General features: G+C 46.5%; 1 protein-coding gene across 9 annotated transcripts in view; it reads left to right on the top strand.

Moving 5' to 3' along the window:
* FARP2 (FERM, ARH/RhoGEF and pleckstrin domain protein 2) overlaps positions 1-22,068 on the top strand; it is a 112,698-nt gene that overhangs the window by 49,502 nt on the left and 41,128 nt on the right. For all 9 annotated transcript variants that reach the window (XM_059167410.1, XM_059167417.1, XM_059167414.1 and 6 more), the window contains exons 3-8: positions 2,626-2,730; positions 3,671-3,713; positions 4,833-4,911; positions 7,146-7,243; positions 8,514-8,628; positions 14,646-14,793. In XM_059167410.1, the coding sequence (XP_059023393.1) occupies positions 2,626-2,730; positions 3,671-3,713; positions 4,833-4,911; positions 7,146-7,243; positions 8,514-8,628; positions 14,646-14,793 (588 nt within the window). The remainder of the gene's footprint in view (positions 1-2,625; positions 2,731-3,670; positions 3,714-4,832; positions 4,912-7,145; positions 7,244-8,513; positions 8,629-14,645; positions 14,794-22,068) is intronic.

Raw genomic sequence — 22,068 nt, 5'->3', positions numbered from 1 at the left:
GGCAGAAGACATGAACAAACACTTCTCCAAAGAAGATTTTAAAATGGCTAACAGGCACATGAAAAAATGTTCATCATCATTACCATCAGGGAGATTCAGATCAAAACCACATTGAGATACCACCTTACACCAGTTAGAATGGCCAAAATTAGCAATATAGTAAAGAACAAGCGTTGGAGAGGATGTGGAGAAAGGGGAACCCTCTCAAACTGTTGTGGGAGTGCAAGTTGGTACAGCCACTTTGGAAAACAGTGTGGATATTCCTTAAGAAACTAAAAATAGAGCTTCCCTATGACCCTGCAATTGCACTATTGGGTATTTACCCCAAAGATACAGATGTAGTGAAAAGAAGGGCCATCTGTACCCCTGTGTTCATAGCAGCAATGGCCACAGTCACCAAACTGACAAAGAACCAAGATGCCCTTCAACAGACGAATGCATAAAGATGTGGTCCATATATACTATGGAGTATTATGCCTCCATCAGAAAGGATGAATACCCAACTTTTGTATCAACATGGATGGGACTGGAATAGATTATGCTGAGTGAAATAAGTCAACCAGAGACAATTATCATATAGTTTTGCTTACTTGTGGAGCATAGGAATAACATGGAGGACATGGGGAGATGGAGAGGAGAAGAGAGTTGGGGGAAAGTGGAGAGGGAGACGAACCATTAGAGATTGTGGACTCTGAGAAACAAACTGAGGGTTTTGGAGGGGAGGAGGTGGGGGGTGGGTGAGCCTGGTGGTGGGTATTAAGGAGGGCGCGTATTGCGTGGAGCATTGGGTTTGTTGCATAAACAATGAATTTTGGAACACTGAAAAGAAATAAAGAAAAAAGGAGGGGGGAATGACAGATGCCATTGATGAAAAATTTATACATTAGAGAATTTAGTCAGCAAGGTAAAAGTGAGAGCACTAGTCCCACCCACCACCTCCCCTCAGTACTAAATGGCAAATGCAGTGTGAGTGCAGCTGTGTGAGAGTATCTGCAAGAGAAAGTTCTAGAAGTAGAATTGCTGGAGCAAAGATATGTGTGTATACTTTAATTGTGGAGGTGTTTCCAAATTCTCCCAGAAGATAGGATGGATCGGGGTTCGCCTGGTGGTATGTGACATGGCTGTCTTGCCGCAGCCGCACCACGTCGCTCTCCCAGGCCTCTGAGATAGGGAAAAAAGACACCTTGCTGTTTTAATTTATTTCCTTATTAGAGGGCTTGAGTACCTTTTTCTGTGCCTAAAAGCCATTTATATGTCTTTATCCAATTCATAAGAGCAATACGAAAGATAAATTATAATTTGTTTCAGTATGACTCTAAATTGTAACTTTGTGGGGCGCCTAGGTGGCTCAGTGGGTTAAAGCCTCTGCCTTCGGCTCGGGTCATGATCCCAGGGTCCTGGGATTGAGCCCCGCATCGGGCTCTCTGCTCAGCTAGGAGCCTGCTTCCCCTTCTCTCTCTGCCTGCCTCTCTGCCTACTTGTGATCTCTGTCTCTCAAAATAAATAGAATCTTTTTTAAAAAATAAAATAAAATAAATTGTAACTTTGTTCACTGTTTCTCTGTTTAGAAGTTTTTCATCTTTATTTAATCAGATCTGTCTTTATGCTATACTGAGGAAAACTTAACTTACCTGAAGACTGGAGAAATATTATTCTCTGGTTTTTTTTTATTCTTCAGTCCACTGGAATTTTTTCTGTGAGCAGCGCAGACCAGAGATCTAATTCTATTCTTCTTCTAAATGGAGAGCTGGAGGGCGCCTGGGTGGCTCAGTTGGTTGGACGACTGCCTTCGGCTCAGGTCATGATCCTGGAGTCCCGGGATCGAGTCCCACATCAGGCTCCCAGCTCCATGGGGAGTCTGCTTCTCCCTCTGACCTTCTCCTCGCTCATGTTCTCTCTCACTGTCTCTCTCTCAAATAAATAATAAATAAAAAAATCTTTAAAAAAAAAAAATAAAAATAAATGGAGAGCTGGGGCGCATAGGTGGCCCAGCGGGTTGGGCCTCTGCCTTCTGCTTGGGTTGTGATCTCAGGGTCCTGTGATTGAGTCCCGCACCAGGCTCTCTGCTCACCCAGAGCCTGCTTCCCCCTCTCTGCCTACTTTTGATCTCTCTCTGTGTGTCAAATAAATACATAAAATATTTTAAAATTTTTTAAAAAATAAATGGAGAGCTGATTGCCATCTCGTGTTTAAACAGTCCATGTTCTTGCTAATGTTGTTACCAAATAATATTCACTTGGATCTTGTGCAAACATGGGAGTATGAGATCCACCTTTTTAGTAAATATCAAATTGTTTGTTCAGATGTTTTCTGAGGCTGAAAATGGGTTCTGTGTTCTGAAAATGCCCCAAGTTACAAAGAAAAACGGCTACAGACACAACTGAGAATACAAGACTGAAGGAATTGTCTCGCTTTATACTGGTATCAGTTTCTGAGCACAAAGAGCCTTGGGCTCTTTTATTTGCTTTGTGATGGTTTGTAAACCTTACAGAAGGTAGAGTGAAGCCAGGAGTTCGGTAGGATGGAGTTTAACATGGGGGAGGCCAGGTCACAGCATGGCGTTTCACACACCTGTGTCAAGGGAAGGCCCTCACCCTCCTGTGTTCCCCTCCCTGCCCCTCACAGCCTAAGCGCGATGGCCAGATGTTGCTGACTCAGGTATGGAGGCGCTTGAACCTGACGGAGTGTGATTACTTCGGGCTGGAGTTTCAGCACCCCCGGTCCTACTGGGTATGTGTCCTTGCCTTATTCTTGCAGATGGGCTCTCGGGAGTTAGAGGTGCTGACTGTGCACGTGACCGCAGAGAGCTCTTGAGGACCTGCTGCAGTGATAGGCACCATCCTCTGTCACGTTGCTGTTACCAGCTGTACTGTGCAGACTCAGACTGCGATTGCCTTTTAGCTAAGCCAAGTTCCCATCCTCCTTAAATTTCTTCTCCCCACCAATACATGTGCCCAGGAAATCCAGAACAACCGCTTAGACATCTGCATGATAATCATTTTGAACAAACTTCTATTAAATACATTGGTTATCCCTCATGTGACATGACAGATGAACCTTGAAAAGTGTGGAACTTTAATATTTACAGGTAGAACTATTTTAAAGAAACCATAATCGGGCCCCTGGGTGGCTCAGTCCATTAAGTGTCCGACTCTTGATTTCAGCTCAAGTCTTGATTTCACGGTTGTGAGTTCAAGCCCCGCATTGGGTTCCTTGCTGGGTGTGGAGTCTACTTAAAAAACAAAACAAAACAAGAAACCAAACTCAGCCTATTCAGGAAGCATGTCAGCATTACAGAGCTCTGCTCACTCCTTCATGCAGTGGCATTCTTGCTCATTAGTTGTTTACAGGTGCACTTTGTACCAAAGATTTGTTTGGCCCTAACAGATACCCCCCCAAAATAATGGTTGGTACCCATGCTGTGTGTAGCTACAGTGTGCACATGACGGAGTGCAGGGGTTCCGGCCTGTGTGGCGTCTCGTCCTCCTCCCACACTTTTCGAAGCAGGCGCTCCTGTGCCCCTCCTGGGTATTCTGTCAGGATTTGACTAGTGTACGAGCAGAGCCTTAAATATGTCTCCTAGTTAGAAACAGTTCTGTATTTTGGAACATTGTTATTAAATAGAGAAATTGTTGAATGGATTTGATCTCTTTTCTTAAATCCTTTTTAGATTTGGCTGGAACCTATGAAGCCCATCATTAGGCAAGTACGAAGTAAGTCATTTTTTAAAAAACTCTTTAAGATTCTGTTCATTTAAGATGCTTTTTTTCTTGACTGTTCACATTGTATGTTCAGATATTCACTGTCAGCACCCTGGGGAGCAGTGGGCTGATCGCCAATAGCACGTGAACTTGGAGGTCATTATGCTGCTTAGTCTCAGCCTGCAGCAGCTGGGGACAGTCAGTGATTCTCAAATGCAGCGGTGACAGGACATGCTCTTGGATGGGTCACTTTAATTTTGGCCAGTATGCAAAAATAAGTAGGCAGTTTCTCCCCCCAAGTTATAAAAGGCATTAAGGTTCTTCGTTAATTAGCTTCTTAATTTTTTTAACAGTTTTTAAAAGTTTATTTTTTGTGGTTTTATTTTTTGAGTATAGTTGACACACAATTTAATTACATTTTTAATAAAATGGTTTATACTGTTTTGTAATTATAAACATTATTTTAGTTAGTCTCTGCTAAATTTTAAAATTTGGGGTGCATAGTAATGCCTCTTAGTTACAGGGTGCTCTCCCAGGGTCCAGATTCACCTGCAATCTGGTCCCATGTGAGAGAGAAGGATGAGTGCCAGTAGCTTCATTAGTCACTGGTGACCTAAGGCCATTTAGGTCATCGTGGCCCTGTAGCACGACACCTTCTCTTTTCTGCTTGGTGAAAATTACAGAGCTGTGTTATTATAAAATTTCAGTAAAGCTAAGATGCTCAGATAAGCTAACACCTTCTGCTTTTTCTTTCCTGCAATCCGGTTGTTCTGGTTTAGTGTAATGAATGATGACATTTTTCTTTCACTAAGTATATAAAGATTTCAGAAAATAGTGGGATTGACTTTACTTGTGAAGTTTAATATATTTCCTTACAGGGACGCCTGGGTGGCTCACTTGGCTCACAGTGAAGGTCTGCCTTTGGCTCAGGTGGTGATCCCAGGACTCTGGGCTGGAGCCTGGCATCAGGCTTCTTGCTCAGCAGGGAGTCTGCTTCTCCCTTTCCTTCTGCCTGCCCCTCCACCTACTTATGCGCTCTCGAGCTTGCTTGTGCTCTCTCTCTCTCTCTGACAAATACATAAAATCTTTTAAAAAAAATTTTTTTTTTTAAGTAAGTGTTTCTTTTCACAGGGCCAAAGAACGCGTTGCTTCGCCTAGCAGTGAAATTTTTCCCACCTGATCCGGGTCAGTTGCAGGAAGAATATACAAGGTGCAGTAGCCCCTTCTGAAACACAGCTGTCGCCGGCAGGGTCTAGAATTCACCTGTGTCTCCTGTGTCACCTGGCTCATCAGGGGTTCAGGATCTCTGTGTTCCCAGAATGAATGGAGCTACAACACACACATAGAAGCTGTGACCCACGTGTGGCATTAAAAGAAGTAGTTAACCCTTGCACAAACACAAATGCCAACAGAGCTTAGAAAAGGGTTTATGGTAAAATTTGGGGATGAAGATGGGGGTTATGTGTTAGTGTACTGTGAAAGTGATAGTCTCCAGCTGAGCACAGGTTTGTGCCTGTGTGTGGGTTCTGAGGAGTCTCACTCATCATAAATGTACAAAGTACTCAGCTGGGAGAAGTTTTTATGAATATATGGAGCAGAAATAGTTGAGGTGATTTCTTTTATGGCAGAAGTAACTGAAAGAAAATGTTTACAGTTGTTTTATCTTGGTAACAGATTATGGAAGCTTTTTTCCTTGTGTTTTATGTACCAACTCAAAACCCAAGATCAGATGTAAGATAAAAGAGAGCTATGATATCATTGTAGAAGTAACAGCTCTTCTGACTAAATATGGATTTCTACGCTCTTATGAACCTCTCCTTAGAACATTTTTTTTTTTTTTTTTTAAGATTTTATTTATTTATCTGACAGAGAGACATCACAAGTAGGCAGAGAAGCAGGCAGAGAGAGAGGAGGAAACAGGCTCCCTGCTGAGCAGAGAGCCCGATGCGGGACTCGATCCCAGGACCCTGGGATCATGACCTGAGCCGAAGGCAGCGGCTTAACCCACTGAGCCACCCAGGCGCCCCTCCTTAGAACATTTTTATAGAGCCTTGTAACATCACAAAATTACAGACTGTCAGCCTCAGGGAAATGTTGGGATCCCATTAGTCCAGCCCCTCATTTGATGGATAACAAGACTGAACCCAAAGAATAGCAAAAAGTGTTTTTAAGAGTGAACACAGAGCTCACCTTCATAGTGTATTATGTACCTGACATTTACCAAACATCTTCTTTGAGGGAATAACTTTTAAATATATATATATACCTGGAAAGTAACAAGGAATAGGAAGTGTTACCTAATTCTGGGTCCTGGGGCCAAGGTATGTTTATTTAGAAGTTCCTTTTTTTCTATTTATAAGAAAAATTTACTGTTCATGATAAAAGAAAAGAAACTTCACAGTAAAGCTATGTAGAAAGTGAATGTAGTCCTTGCTCTCTGCCCACAGCATTGTCCCCAGAAGTAGTACCGCTTGAGGTGTGCCTTCCAGATGGGTTCATAGGATATACAAGTGGACGTGGGTCTTTAAAAACAATACTTTATAAAGCGGTGGTATCACTGCACGCAGAGTACTTTAGGTTTGTTGTTTCTTGTTTTGTTTTCTACTCACATGTTGTAGTCTGTCATGGATGTCTTTCCACAGCAGTGCGAGTGTCTACAGTCTGTGTTATTGAACTCTTTTCCTATCCATGCAATTAGATGATTTCCAGTGTTTCTTTGCTGTATCGCTGCAAGTAAACAGCCTTGCCCACATATCTTTGTAAACTCTGGAAAATATATCTCCAGGAAAGTTTCATAAAGGTGAAACTGCTAAGTTCAAGGGTGGGCACATTTAAATTGTAAACTCACTCTCGAGTATAAATTCCAATAAGGAGACAGTTTGTCTTGCATTGTACTTCCACCTCCAGGATTAGTACCTGGACTGTAATACTTGCTCAGCAATTATTTGTTGATGGAATAAATGAATATATGAATATACTGAATATATTCAAATTGTCTTCTCTAGTTACATTCTTACCATTCAGGAGTGCCTGTTTCTCTGATTCTAGCCAAGACCAAATATCTTCAATCTGTCTACAGCTCTTAGAGCCGCATTTAAAGTCATATCTTAATTGGATATTTTTCCTCTTTCACAGCAGAATTGTTGAGCACAGTTTTGTGTGTGTAACTGAAGTAATGAGAACTTGTGAGCTTCCCCTTAAAGGTGTGGTGTGTTTGGAAGGCGAGCGTCTGAGAGCTTCTGTGTGTGCAGTCCTCTGCGCGTGACCCCGTCCACTGAGCCGCCACCTGCGAAGGGCCTCCTGTCACTTTGCCTTTGCTCACGGTCTGCTCTGATGTCCCTGGTTGCTGCTGTTTCCTGGGGCTCTGTGCTCTCCTGTGATGCAGATATGGGGGTACACGCCAGGGCCTTTGGAGTTGACATTTGTGCTGTTTTGAACTCCTAGATACCTGTTTGCCTTGCAACTTAAGAGAGACCTCCTGGAGGAGCGTCTGCCCTGCACAGACACCACGGCTGCCCTCCTGGCATCCCACCTTCTGCAGGGTGAGTATCTCCCTGCCCTGGGCAAAGGCACCAGCCACGTCCAAGGCCTGAAATGCACAGCGCTCTTGACCACTGGCACCTGAAACACCTTAAGGTTCGTGAGTGTGAGGAAGACCAGGCCTTTAATTTGCCCATTTCCTCTGATAAGCTGGAGATTAACATCTACGAAGTGGAGGTTCTTGAGGCAGTCCCCACCCAGAAAGAAAGGCTCAAGGCCAAGGTCTGCAGCCACACAGGGTCTTTGGAAATGTCTCTCCTTTGTGCCTTCTTGCATTTTCCCATCAGTGTTCAGTCTGGGAGCCAAATGGCAGCCCTGACCCTAAGCATCCCTGGAAAGAGACCTCTCTGGCATGAACGTCACAGCCCCTCTGGTGATGAGTTAGGTATCAAACCCTAAGAAGAAAGAACACATTTCTCAGTATGTCACACAGAGCAAGGGATGGCTCAGAAGAACAGGGAGAATTATGGCGTAGGAAGAGGTTATGAAAGCAGCCTGTGCCTTGCTGGAGCTTTATGGAGCCCTCAGCTGACAGAGGAGGAGGAGGGAAGCACGCCGCTGCTAGGCTGGAGTTCCCCCGGTGCCGAATAACATGTCTGAAAGTTTGAGCCCAGGACTTCCTGTCCCGTTTTGAGGCGGGCGCTATGCCGCTGGGCACTTGTGTCCTGGTCCCTGACCTGCTGGACACTGTGCGTGCACCTTGCTGTGAATTTGAGGCTGTCTCAAAACAAAAAAAAAGCAGCTCGTTTAAGGTAATTGGGCTTAACTATGATTCTTGAAACATGAGTAGCCTCAAGATCATGAAATTAGAAAGAGACATTGTTGCTCAAGAATTTGAGAGGCTCTGAGGGAAAAAATGATTTAAAACACATTGTCCTGAAACAAATAAAATGAGAAAAATAAGATACATACTCCTGGTCACAACAGTCTTGAGACTGCAGGTGGATAAAGCGTGGCTTAAGACACAACAAACTGCCCAGGATAGACTGGTGGCTCAGCATCGGCCTTCTTGGGGTCACTCACCAGCATCTTTATTCTTCAAAACTCAGGAAGAAACTTCTTTACCTGCCTTCCTATTTGCCTTTAACAGCTTAAGATATGTGGAAAAGTAAAATACAAGATCCTGTTTATTTGATAAACAGGATATATTCTTTTACTACAGATTTAGGATAATTTTTTTTCTACTTTTAATTCATGCATTTGCATGTACAAATGCTTGTATTTTTCTTTATTTGAAAGTAAGAATCGTTGTCTCTTACTGTCTCATTTCAGCGGAAATAGGAGATTATGATGAAACCCTGGACCGAGAGCACCTCAAAGCCAATGAGTACCTGCCCAGTCAGGAGCATTCTCTTGAGAAGATTCTGGAATTCCACCAGAAGCACACGTGAGTCCATCAGAGCTGACTGCTGGCCCCCTGTCACCACACTGCATGACAAACTAGTGTGTTTACATAACAGAAGCCACCACTGAGGCTTCTGCAAGCCTGACCAGAGTCACTTCTGCTACCTGGGGGCCACTGCTAGAGGGAGGCTAGAATGGAGTCCACACCCTGACAAGAGTGACCAGAGGGCAGGGCGTCAGGGGCAACTGCATGTGAGCATTCTTAGGGAGTGTTGTGCGAGACATGTGGGGTAAGCCTGTTGAGCGTCTGTGGGCTCTCCTACGAGGTTGGGTAGGGCTGGCAGATGCAGGCATCACAGAGCTGCCCTGTGAGTGACTTCATTTAGGTTTCTCGACACTGGTGTGCTTTTTGAGAGTAAAGAGGTGCAGGTAGGAGCCATGAGGAGGGAGGGCTAGGGCCAAGGGCCTGGGGAAGGTGGTTGTCATCTTGAACCCACCAAAGGGAAAGTGGACAGGAGAGGGGGTGATGGCTTGGTCTTGCCCTTGAGAAGAGGCCTGTGTATGTGAGTTTATTTTGGTCAGATAAGCCTTGTGGGGAAAGCTCCATAGGGATCCCTCTCAGCTTTTCATCAAAGGTTTGGGTGCCAGCTGTCTGTCAGTCCCTACTGTCCACACCGGGGGAGGGGGTAGCTTGAACAGCGGACCAAGATCCTAACCCTGGAGGACTTTGTATTACCCCCACAAGACTGCATGCTTCTCGTGCATTTTGCCACTCACAGTTCTTAGGGAGTGAATGCCTTTTGTGTGCCCGCCATTGGGGCAGCCTTGGGCTGTGCGGATGTATGTGTGTTAGGGTATGTTAGCTACAGAACAGACAGAGCCTCCTTCACTGTGAGGAGAAGGGTGAGTGGCTGGGCTGCTGGGGCAGGCAGGCATCTTTGAGGAATTAGCCACATCGGGTTGCTGAGGGGCATTCAGGCAGAGGCAGCAGCTTGGAAGGGCAGGAGGAGGCTCGCGGACCGAGCCTGCCACCCACTATTCCACCTGAAGTTCTGCTTTAAGCAGTGGGGCGAGTAACAGTGCCTGCTGCCGACAGGAAGCTATGTGTGACCCTCCTCTCGTGGCAAGACTGAGTGTAGTCACCCGCCTGATCTTGGATGTCACAGTTTAGGGCATCTCTTAGTGTCAGAGTCCAGCACACCTGGGAAGAGAAGCAAGGGGCCATCTCCCAATGCCAGTCTGAGTCCCATGCCCATCCCAGAGGAGACAATGACCCATTCAGGATTTATTCCTAGAATGGGGGTGGGGCCCTGCACTGGCGCCAGCAGGGAGATGGGTCCAGGATGTAGGCAGAGTGTTGTCAGCATGTGAGCAGACCGGCTGTGCAGGTCACCTAGGAAGGGGAGGGGAAGGGCAGACAGAGAAGTGAGCAGAACGTAGGACAGACCCTAAAACCTGGCCATGGGAGGGTGAGTGAGGAAGGGGCACCACCAGAGGTCCTGAGAACGGGCAGCGAGGGAGGCAGAGAGAGAGCAGCATGTCAGGAAAGGGCACCCTCAGGCAAGGGCTCAGCCCCAGGCGCAGCGAGTGTGGATGCAAGTGTGCCTGTGAGGTGAGGTTCAGAGTGAAGGCCAGGATCACACTGGAAGTGAGGTGAGGGGATGGTGAAGGTCTGTGAGTAGTCACTCTTGAGAGCCACCTGGCCACGAGCAAAGACGCCCCAAGGAGGGCACTTGTGCACATGTGTATGTGCCCCTGTGCTTGTGTGTCTGTGTGTTTGCACATGTGCTCATGTGCCCACAGTGTTTGTGTATATGTGCATGTGTATCAGCGTGTCAGGTGTGTGTCTTAAGGTGACTGCCTTAAAAACTGAAAGGGGAACCTGGGGGCTCAGCTGGTGAAGCATCTGCCTTCAGCTCAGGTCATTATCCTAAGGTCCTGGGATCAAGCCCCATATCAGACTCCTTGCTGAGCTTCTCCCTCTGCCTGCTACCCTCCCTGCTTGTGTGCTCGCTCTCCCACTCTGATTGATAGATAAATGTATATATTTATATATATACTTGTGAAAGCCAGTTAAGAAATTGGGTGATGTGTTTCATAGAGGACTAAACCTGGGCTCTTTCCATGGGAGGAAAGAGCATGGAAGCTCTGCTGTCACTCTCTGGGCTCTCCTGATTCTTTTTATTCCCCCGCTAAAGATTTTTTTTTTTTTTAATTTTTTCTTTTTACTTACCTACTTACTTACTTGTCAGAGAGCTTGAGAGAGAGAGGCACAAATAGGAAGAACAGCAGGCAGAGGGAGAAGCAGGCTCCCCATTGGGCAGGGAGCCCCATGCAGGGCTTGATCCTGGGACCCTGGGATCATGACCTGAGCTGAAGGCAGAGGCTTAACCGACAGAGCCACCCAGGCACCCCAAGATTTTAATTTTTAAGTGATCTCTGCGAGCCCCCAGATTGAGTCACATGCTTGCATTGACGGAGCCAAGCAGGGGCCCTCTCATGGTTCTGATGTGTTGACTTAATCTTCCAGTCATCAGATACTTGTACTTCTTTTCCTTAAATCATTTTTTGTGGTGGGTTTTTAAATATAATGTGGTAACTTCATTTTAACCAAGATAAAAAAAAAAAAATTAAGATTTTATCTATTTATTTGTTAGAGAATGAGTACAAGGTGGGGGGAAGTGGCAGAGGGAGAAGCAGACTCTCCACTGAGCCAGGAGTGATGCGGGGCTCAATCCCAGGCCCCAGGGTCATGACCTGAGCCGAATGCAGACCCTTGACTGCCTGAGTTACTCAAGTATTCCCTGACAAAGATAAATTTCTTACCTAGTATATAACATCTTCCTTGGCCCACCAGAAACACACCTCAGTAATCACTGAATAAGATATTGAAGGAATTTTTTTTTTTTTTTAAATCACAGTTCTTTTGGATCTTGAGAGTGAAAAAAAAGGTTTGGAAGCTGGTGTTTTAGTACTTCAGGGCTGCTGTAACTGAGCGCCCCAGGCTGGGTGGCTTGTAGCCCACAGATCTTGATTTCTCACAGTTCTGGAGGCCAGAAGTCCAACATGGAGGCCCTGGTGGATTCGGTGGTGCTGAGCACCTGCTTCATGTTTCATAAATGGCATCTCTCGCTCTGTCCTTATAGGGTGGAAGAGGCTGAGCGCTCCCTGAAGCCTCTGTTTTGAGACCACTAATATTCAGGAGTCCTCTGCACGGGCCCCTCCCAAAGACCCCTCTCCAAATACTCTCATATTGGGGTTTGGCTGCAGCCTAGGATTTGGAGGACACAGACATTGATTCACCCTGTAACATTCCACCCCCCCCCCCCACAATTCATGTCCCCCTCACATGCACAATATATTCATTCCATCCTAATAGCCTGAATGTCCCCACTGCTCCTGCATCAACTCGAAAACCCTCCCAGGCCCATAGCCTCTCCTGAATCTCATCTTAATGAGGACTCGCTGGGACTCCAGCTAGGGTTCTGCCTGAAGCCAAGTCTCCTCCAGCTGTGGACCTGTGAAAACAGAATACTATGCTGGGGACAGCATGGGATTGGCACTCCCCTCCAAAGGGAGGAAATTGGAACAAAGGGAAGGGTAACAGGTCTTAGGCAAGCCCAACAGCTAGCAGGGCAAATGACGTTAGACCTTAAGTCTCAGAAATAATCCTCTTTGGCTCAGTGCTCTGCCCTCCAGGCAGCCCTGGCCTTGGAGACCTGGTGGAGGCTGTGGGGCCCTCAACCCCCACCCTCTTCCCCACCAGTCTGTGATGGGAGGGGCAGCCCTGACCTGAATTGCCTTTGGGGTCCTTCTCCCACTGTCCTGACTTCTCTCCATACAGATCTCCTCAGCCATTTAGCTACACCCTTAGTGTCCTCATTTTCTGCAGTATGCATAGGTGAATATTTTCCTGGTCTTAAAGTTCTGTTTCCTCTCTGTTCCCCACTTCCATCTCTCAGGCCCTTCTCTCTTGTGCTTTCCTGGCAGCAGTCAGAGCAGCCCAGCCGCACCTTCCCGACTTGGCCTAGAGATCTCTTCAGCTAAACATCCAGTTCCATTGCTGGCCAGTTCTGCCCTCCACAGAACACTAGGATATAAATATAATTCAACCAAATTTTGTGCCACTTGATAAAAAGGATCACCTTCTCTTCTCTCTCTTTTTTTTTTTTTTAAAGATTTTATTTATTTATTTGACAGAGAGAGATCACAAGTAGGTAGAGAGGAAGACAGAGAGAGAGAGAGAGAGAGAGAGGGAAGCAGGCTCCCTGCTGAGCAGAGAGCCCGATGCGGGACTCATCCCAGGAACCTGAGATCATGACCTGAGCCTAAGGCAGCGGCTTAACCCACTGAGCCACCCAGGCGCCCTTCTCTTCTGTTTCTAATACTGTGTACTCCTCACTTCCTTCTGAGACCTTGCCAGAATAGCCTTTCCCGTCCTCATATCTACCCAGTTCTGTTCACAAAGGCTTAGAGCTTCTCTGAGAAGAAAGGCTTTCTCTGCTCTCTTTTTCTTCTGAGTCCTCACCAGACTTTCCCTTAGCCTCCCTGATTCTAGCTTCACCTCAGAACTCCCCTAGCCTCTGCAGCACCCCACTCCAAAGCTGTGGCAGTGGTCACTAGAAGCATTAGGGATGAACAAATCTTGGGGTGCCTGGCTGGCTCAGTCAGTAAAGCATATAGCTCTTAATCTCAGGGTCGTAAATTCAAGCCCCACATAGGGCATGGAGCCTACTAAAAATTTAAAAAAATTAGAAAGTAGTAAGCAGATCTTTCCCATCAGGACACCTTAGAAAACAGTTGTCACACACACAGTGTTTCTTAGTGATGATTTCTTAAATGTTAGCTGATAGGGTATCCATAACAAACTCAATGGAAATTTTAGCCCAAGAATAGAAACTGTGGGAATAGCATAACCCAGACAGTTGTGTTGTTCCTTAAAGATCCAAAAACTCAGGGGCCTCTGGGTGGTGCATTCAGTTAAGCTTTGGACTCTTGGTACTGGCTCAGATCCTGACCTCGGTCTTGAGATCAAACACTACCATTCCCCCATCCCCCTCAGTGCTCACTCAGCAGGGAGTCTGCGTAAGATTCTCTCTCCTTGGGGCCCCTGGGTGGCTCAGTGGGTTAAGCCTCTGCCTTTGGCTCAGGTCATGATCTCAGCATCCTGGGATGGAGCCCCGCATCGGGCTTTCTGCTCAGTGGGGAGCCTGCTTCCTTCTCTCTCTCTGCCTGCCTCTCTGCCTACTTGTGATCTCTCTCTCTCTCTCTCTGTCAAATAAATAAATAAATAAAAAGATTCTCTCTCCTTCTGCTTCTCCCTGCTGTGCTCTTTCTCTCTCTCAAATAAAAAAAAAAACTTAAAAAAAATCCCAAAGCTTAGACATTTGGAAGTAAGAGGAAGGGTTGTTGATAGAGAGCCCCACTTGTAGGGCATAGACCTTGAGTGGGGTCCTCTGAGTAGGACCCTCTCCCCTTGGCCCAGCTGTGCTTTGTCTAACAGCCCCCTTCTGGAGCTGGTCCATGTGACACAGGTCATGGGCTCTTCCCTGGAAGCATGACTGGACTGGGAATTTGAGAAACATTTCTATTCAATGTCATAATTTTATCCTTATAAAAGTATATTCTAATGGTTAGAATTGTACATTATGAAAATGTTTTGGAAAAGTATTGAAATGGGTTGAATGAGATACTGATGTTATCTTTGGTGTTTCCTACACTTAGTAGTTGTCTCTGTGTATAATGTTTGCATGGGACTGTGTCAGTATTTAGGGCAAAGTATAATGCTGAGCATCTAGTGGATACAAAAAGCATGCTGCCCGTCAGGAAATGGAGTACCGGCTAAAAGGAGACAGACAATTTCTTTGGTCTGTGTGTGTCGTATGCTGCATTTCCGTGGGTCAGTAAACTTAAAGGGACCAGTCTGCTCTGAAACAAAGACTCCAGCCTTGGTTTGTTTTATTGTGTTTTGTCTTCCTAATCAATTCTGTTACATGTTTTGGCTTTTTGAGAAATGAAGTTGCTTCAGTGCTGTGACCATGCCATCCTTTATTACTCTAGGGGCCAGACGCCTGCTGAGTCGGATTTCCAGGTGCTCGAAATTGCCCGGAAGTTGGAAATGTATGGCATCAGATTTCACACGGCTTCTGACAGGGAGGGGGCCAGAATTAACCTGGCTGTTTCCCACATGGGTGTCCTCGTGTTCCAGGTAGGTGGGGGGCACTCTGACTCGATGGGGCTTGAACACGTGCTGGTAAAATTTTGTTCTGATGTGTACGATCTTGGACGTGGAGGAGGAGTCTTGCATATCATCTGATCCCACCTCTCACCCCGTGGAGCGGATGTTTCCTTGTCTCTCTCTCCTCACTGTCAGAGAGTCCTCTGGCCCCTGGGGCACCCTGTCACATGCCACCTCTGATGTTGACCTGAAGGTCATCCCCATAGAATCTTTTATGGAAACACTGGCTCCTCTGTACAGAGCCATCTCCAGGCCTCAGGCATGGACCTGCACAGGTCTGGATGTGCTGCACTGGGAGGTGTTTGCGGTCGTCATTTCAGGACATAAAGCTATAACAGAGCGGAAACTGTCAGAAGCTGTGGTGCATGATAACCATCAGTACAATCGTCGGGAACCTTTGTGTTGGCTGTGTATGCAGAGGCAAACGGTTCCATAAAGGGCCACTGAGCTCTGCCCGCAGTGAAGCACATGTATGCTGGGGTTTGTGATGGGGAAGCGTCTGCAAGCGACTGCAGAGCACAGGCCCTCCTCCATGGCCTGGAGATGCTGGAAGGGCTGCTCACGTCCTCTGCCCCAGGCCCCGTGGCCCACTTGCTGCTGCGATCTGCCCTCTAGGGAGCCCTCTGGTCCAGCCTTTGCAAAGCTGTGGGCCTCCAGTTGCACGTGGACATCCTGCCGAGGCCTGCTCAGCCCTGACCGCCATGGGGGTACATCCTGGGCATCCAGGGCCTGTGTTAGCTGTGCATTCCTCTGTGGGCACTTTTTAACCTATTGTCATCTAGGACGGCTCAGCTGATCCAGGCCCCCGTAGTCAAGCCACACTTGTTCTCTTTTACTTTTCCTTTCATTTTTAGCCTAGCCATCAAGTTTTCCATTTCCTATTAGGGAAAAAAAAAATCTTATTTTGTCAACAGAATGTTAATTGTGTTCTATCGTATACTGAGTGATTGGTGAAGACGGTACCAGGCTCACTGTGTGAGGTGATGGACCCAGGGCCTCCCACAGCTGCTGGCTCACATGTCAATTTCTGTATCATGCAGACATGAAAGTCACACGTCCATCCCAATCGAGTTCAGGTGATTTTTCCAGAAAAGAATAATTTGTAACTGGAAGAAGTTAAAAGCAGGGATCAGAGACTTCATATTAAACACATTAGGTGGTATTCATTATTATTCCCTCAAATCCCCACCAGAATGAAATTGAAGGAGTTGGGTTTTTTGGTTTTTGTTTTGTTTTAAATTTAAACTAGTAAGAACAAAGAATGGAAAAGGAAATCAAATGCCAGCAATGTTTTAGAAGTTGGGAAATGGGCAGATGAGTGGGAGCAGTGCAGAGTAGTGAGAAGGGAGTGGAAGATCAGAATCCTGTGTCCGCAGGAGTTTAGGGGGCACCTTGGTGGGCCCCAGGCAGGCTGGGGCTGGTAACAGCCTGGTTGCATCTGTAGGAGGAGCAGGTACAGCCGCAGCCCCTCCCTGTACTGGGAGAGGGCAAGGGCCTCCCTCTCCGGGGTCTGGCTCAGAAGGCAGAGGACAATATGAGGTGAGCCTCCAAGTGGATGTTTAAGAGAAAGCCTGTACTCCCGTGTTGCCACAGGCCTCCCCATCTCTGCTCCCCTGGAATGGTGGACAGGCTGACCTCTCAGAGACAGGAGACTGATGTCCAGAAAGTCCACATGGCCTTCTGGGAACCCTGCAGGTGTTGACACAGGGGCATCCCGTGGTAACAGGCCTGGCTCCCTACCCCCGCCTACCCCCAACAAAGAGCCTCCAGCCAGCATTTCAGAGCCTTCTGTTTTTAAAGACTTTCATTCGGGAATAACTTCCAAACTTACAGAAAAGCTGTAAGAATTAGAACAACACAGCGAACCCTCATGTGCCCTGACCCTGGATTTCACCCACAACAGCATTTTACACATTCGCTCTGTGGTTTGCGTTCCCCCGCGCCCCCCCCCCTGGCATGCTTCCTCACCCCCACTCCGTGTACTAGCACAGCCGTGTGTGAACACGCACATACAAATAACTCTTCAGAAGTATTTGAGAATGGGCTGCAGACTCCTGAACCCTTGACCACTGAAGGCATATGTTTGTAATCCTGGAACACTGCCTGACCATTGTCATTGAGGCAGCTGATGTGCTGGTCGTTCTCCAGTCTTGTCAGCCAGCCAGTTGATGTCCTCACGGCGCTTATCCCTACAGGACAGGGCCCAGGCTAGGACCAGATACGGCATTTAGCTGTTGCATCTGCTGTGTCCTTGAAGCTAGAGCATTTCTTTTCTTCATCTTTCAGGACATTGACAGTGTTGAGCACAGTCCTTTTTATTTTTAATAGGACATTCTCCATTTTTGGTTTGTCATTTGTTTTCCTGGGATGAGGTTCAGGGGACATACTCCCACTACCCAGGTGGTCACGTTCTTGACAGAAAGTCTCAACTGAGACACTGTCCCGCCTCATTGGTGGTGTGAATCTTGATCTCTGCTTTCTAGTTCTTAATTACTAGTCTTGATTACTCGTTATTAACTTTAGTTATTAGTTACTAATTATTGTAGTTACTAGTTTTTCTCTTTAAACCATGGAGAGATACCCTTAAGACCATGCAGTTATTCTGTCCCTCACCAGATGGACCCTAGATTTCGCTGGTGACTAAATGGTCACAGACTTGCAGTCCTGGGGTCTCACTTTTAAACTCAGGCAGATAACCAAGGATCACCAGAAATTTAAGGAAATCCTCTCTCTTGAAGAACAGATACCAGATTAGTGTTGAGAAGAAACAGAGCTTGTGCCAGGAACGGGATGAGAACGCCTGTAGAATCCTCAGCAAGCATGCCATCTTCTATCTGTCTCATGGGCAAGATGCAGAAAAGTCGCTTTACACTGTGTCGTGCTCATGAGGAGTAGGACTCAGATATGAAAGATCTTTGTCTTGTAATTTTATATTTTTATATTTTAGCCTTATTTGTAATAGTAAAATATTGATAACTGATCATCAGGAGTCTGGTTCATCCATATTATGGACTGTCAGGCAACTGCACAAAGAACGTGGAGGCTTTCTGTGTCGTGATACATGGGACATTGAGATGCACTGTTGTGTGGAGCAAAGATGAAAGTGTGTATGGTTTGCTATTGCTTGTGAGGAGGAGTGGGAGAATGACACACCCTCTACACCATGCAAAGTAAACAGGTGGCATTAATAGCCGCTGGGAAGGGAAGGCAGCTGCAGGCTTTGGGAGCCGGTGATAAGGGGCTTCTCCCTGCAGACTCATCCTGCTGAGGTTTTGAACCTTGCTGATGTATTACTGTCTTATGTTTCCTGGGAAGCCTTACAGGAGAGAAAACTGCCCTGAAACATGAGCAGTCTGTAGTCACAGGGACACACGGAGAGCAGGAGTGCATGCAGATCTAGAAATGCGGTAGCAGAAAGGACTGTGCTGCAGAGTGTGAGGCTTTCTGGAACACGAAGTTGAGAAAATCTCCACAGAGCATATAGAGGATTCATGATGCAGGAGGCAAGTGACAATTCAGAGAATAGCACAAAAGGCCCAGCATTCCAGCACCCAGGAGACCTAGAGGCCACAGCCCAGAGCAGCAGAGAAAACTGTTACAGAAATCATGTGAGAAACGTGTCCAGAGCATAAGGCACCAGTGTCCATATTGGAAGTGCCTACATGTTCCTGCTATGGCCGACAAGTGAAGATCCCCCACAGGGCACACCAGCATGAAGTGTCAGAACGCAGGGGAGACTGGAGAGCTCCCAGAAGGAGAAGGAGGAACCGTGGGGGCAGCACTGGAGGCTACACGACAATAGGGCAGGCAGTGGTGCGGAACGTGAAAGAAAATCATTTCCCACCCAGGATCCTCTGCCCCATCCAATGTGACTTCTGTGCAGAGGAAATAAAAACATTTTCCAGATACACCATTTTTCTAAGGTTTGACTGCTGAGCACTTTTTAAAGCACGTGACAGAGGAGAGAACAGACCGGGAATGGCGGCGGATGGGCTGCAAGTCGGAGGCTGCCCAGGGAGCACCCATTAGCATGCGTGCAGCATGGAGAGAATTGTTTCCTGGATCAGACTGCACTGAAGAGTTTTAAACTCTGCAAGGATGGGGCCCCTGGGTGGCACCGTCAGTTGAGCATCCGACTCTTGATTTCAGCTCAGGTCCTGATCTCAAGAGTTGTGAGCTCGGGCACCACGTCAGGCTCTGCTCAGTGCAGAGCTTGTTTGGGCCTCTCGCTCTCCATCTCCCTCTGCCCCTCCCATTTGTGCTCTCTCTCACTCTAAAAAATAATCTTAAAAAAAAAGATTCTGCAGGGAGAGTTTAAGCTGAATTAGAAAATTGAGTAAATGAGAAGAGGCACTTAGTATCTCAGGGAGAATTTAAAGTAAAGGAGCAAAATAGAGTTATGATTCACCATGGCTCAGCCTGTGAGAAGTACTCTCATAAACAGTAAATAAAAACCAAATTTAAAATTTGGCCATTGCAGAGTGGGTATGGAGGGCTCAGGCGGTCAGGTCTCTAGCAGGAGGGCCCTGAATGGCTGGGTCTTGTCTCAAGCCTTCCTAGATATTTATAATTGTGCCGTGGATTATTGGATAAAAATTAAAATGAAAGCAGTAGCTCTGAGTGTTTATAGCCAGCTGCTCAGTTTTAAAAGTTGAAACTTATAAAATTGAACACTCTAGTTGTGATCAGGTTTTGTTTCTTCTTTGGACTTCTTTCTGATAGTGGTTGAAACTCTGGAATATCACTTTTTTTTTTTTATTTACCAAAAGAGAAAGTGGAAAGGTGAGCAGGCAGGCAGCACCCGTGTGTGAGACCTCTCTCACCTGGTCTGTGGCTGTCTTGGGGGGCACATCGTCTCTGCCTTGCCTACAGCCCCTGCCCAGGCACATAAACCAAATCTGGGGTTAAAAATGGTGGGGGGTGATGAGGAGTAAGGGTGCAGGAGGGAGGCTTCTGTTTTATTTTGTTGATGTTCTGTATTTGGGTTATTTTTATTTTGTTTGCTTACATTTTTTGAGAACATAGTTGAAAATTTGAGCAGAAATTAGAGTAATTAGTGTTTGGGCAGTATTTAAAAATATGGGATGCTTCTGTTCTCATGGAGACCCGAACATTCCTATCGGGACTTGCAGGACACCTCTTTTTTTTTTTTTTTTTTTTAAGATTTTATTTATTTATTTGACAGAGAGCTAGAGATCACAAGTAGGCAGAGAGGTAGGCAGAGAGAGGGGGAAGCAGACTCCCCGCTGAGCAGCAAGCTGGATGCAGGACTCCATCTCAGGACCCTGAGACCAACCCACTAAGCCACCCAGGTGCCCCTTCAGGACACCTCTTAACTTGGGAATTGTTTTCATGGAGATGTAAATTACTGACAATAAAGTTTACCATTTTCCAATATACATTCATGTCTTCTTAGTGTGTTTACAGAATCGTGCAGCCATCACCTTGTGTAATCCAGAGTGATTTTAATCACCCACTCTGTGCACCTCACCACCACTGAGCTGTGCCCTGCCTCAGGCTTTTCTCCTAGGCTCTGCGCCTAAACCAGGTCCTCACACCTGGCTTCTTCCCTTGTTTTCAGAACAGGTCCATGTGGTGGCATCCCCCTTTAAGGGACATCCCTTAAGGTGGCATCCCACCTTTAAGGTTGAAGATTTTGGGGGTTTCTGAAGGAAGACTCCATTCCCTACCTTGCTGTCCCCATCTCAAGTTTGCAGAGAAGAGTAAATGGTCATGATGATCAAGAATAGAGGGGTGAGGGGCGCCTGGGTGGCTCAGTGGTTGAGCCGCTGCCTTCCGCTCAGGTCGTGATCCCAGGGTCCTGGGATCGAGTCCGGCGTCCGGCTCTCTGCTCAGCAGGGAAGCCTGCTCCCCTCCCTCTCTCTGCCTGCCTCTCTGCCTACTTGTGATCTCTGTCTGTCAAATGGATAAATGAATGGAATCTTTAAAAAAAAAAGAATAGAGGGGTGAATACCAGGAAGGTATCTCAGACCATTTAATTTTTATTCTGAAACTGCAAAGCTTACAGAAAAGTTACAGGAACAGTACAAAGAATTTATTCACCTGAGACGTCCTTCCAGATTTCACCAGTTGCCTAATCTAACTTGTTGCAGGAGATCCAATCTAAGGTCAAGCACTCTGCCATGTCTGGAACATTCTTCCTTCTTTCCCTGATTCTGATTATTACAGGCCAGTCATTTCTGTGGAATTACTACAATATGGGTTTGTTGGATACTTGCTGATGATCAGACCCTCGTCTATCTTCTCGGCTAAATCACAGAAGTGACCGTGTTCCTGGTATGGCTGCAAGGTCACCAGTGGTGCCATCTGTCCCATTGCTGGCGGTGTCTACATTGAACACTTGGTCAGATGGCATTTGACAAGCTGGTCTACTGCAAAGTTACTTTTTGTCCTTCGTAACTAATAAGCCTTTTGTGGAGAGAGAGTTTGAAGCCATGTAGATGTCTCTAACCTCACCCACTTACCTGGTTGGATTACTCTGATGGCTGCCAAGTGGTGACTCATTTACTGCCATTTTTTGCGCTCCTGGAAGCATTTTTGTCTGCATTTACTTACTTTGTATCACTGTGGGCTCATGGATTTGCACTATACTCGTATCACAATTTGAATTATAACAGTTCGGGTTATATTCTGACACTTGATAATCTGCTGCTGTCACTATCCATTTTGATCTGTGACTTGTCCCACACTGATCTTTGGACATCCTCCAAGCAGGCACTTGTGTCCGGTGGGCCTGTCCCATCCCATTGAGCATTCGTGTACTTTCTTAGACAACAGATATTCCAGGGTCAATTGGAGCTTTGCCCACTACCCCCTGAAGACCACAGAACCCTGGCCTTTCCAGTGGAGTGTCATATCTAGAACCCAAGACCCATAGCACTCGGTGTACCTGTCGCTGCTCTGAGTGTCAGGAGCTCATGCCACCAGCTCCCTCTCCAGGGCAGCAGCCCCCACAACCCTGCCCAGCATCCTCCCTCCTGCAGCAAGAATCCTGGCTCTCCTCCCATCCCGGCCCTTCCACCACCATCACTCCTTATGACCACCCTCTTTGCAGGGGTAGGCTTCGAGGAGTGTTCAGTATTGGCATTGATAAAAAGTAATTTGTAAGAAAGCCTTATCAAAGAAATCAAGTGACTCTTCTAAAACAAGTAAATTCTTATATTGAGTATTGACATTTTAATTCAGAGTCATTCCAGATACAAAATGTCAAGCACATTGCTGTGC

Source organism: Mustela lutreola, chromosome 3, assembly GCF_030435805.1.
Source record: "Mustela lutreola isolate mMusLut2 chromosome 3, mMusLut2.pri, whole genome shotgun sequence".
NCBI lineage: Eukaryota > Metazoa > Chordata > Mammalia > Carnivora > Mustelidae > Mustela > Mustela lutreola.
Note: the sequence above shows the minus strand (reverse complement) of the source record. Positions and strands in the feature narration are given on the sequence as shown.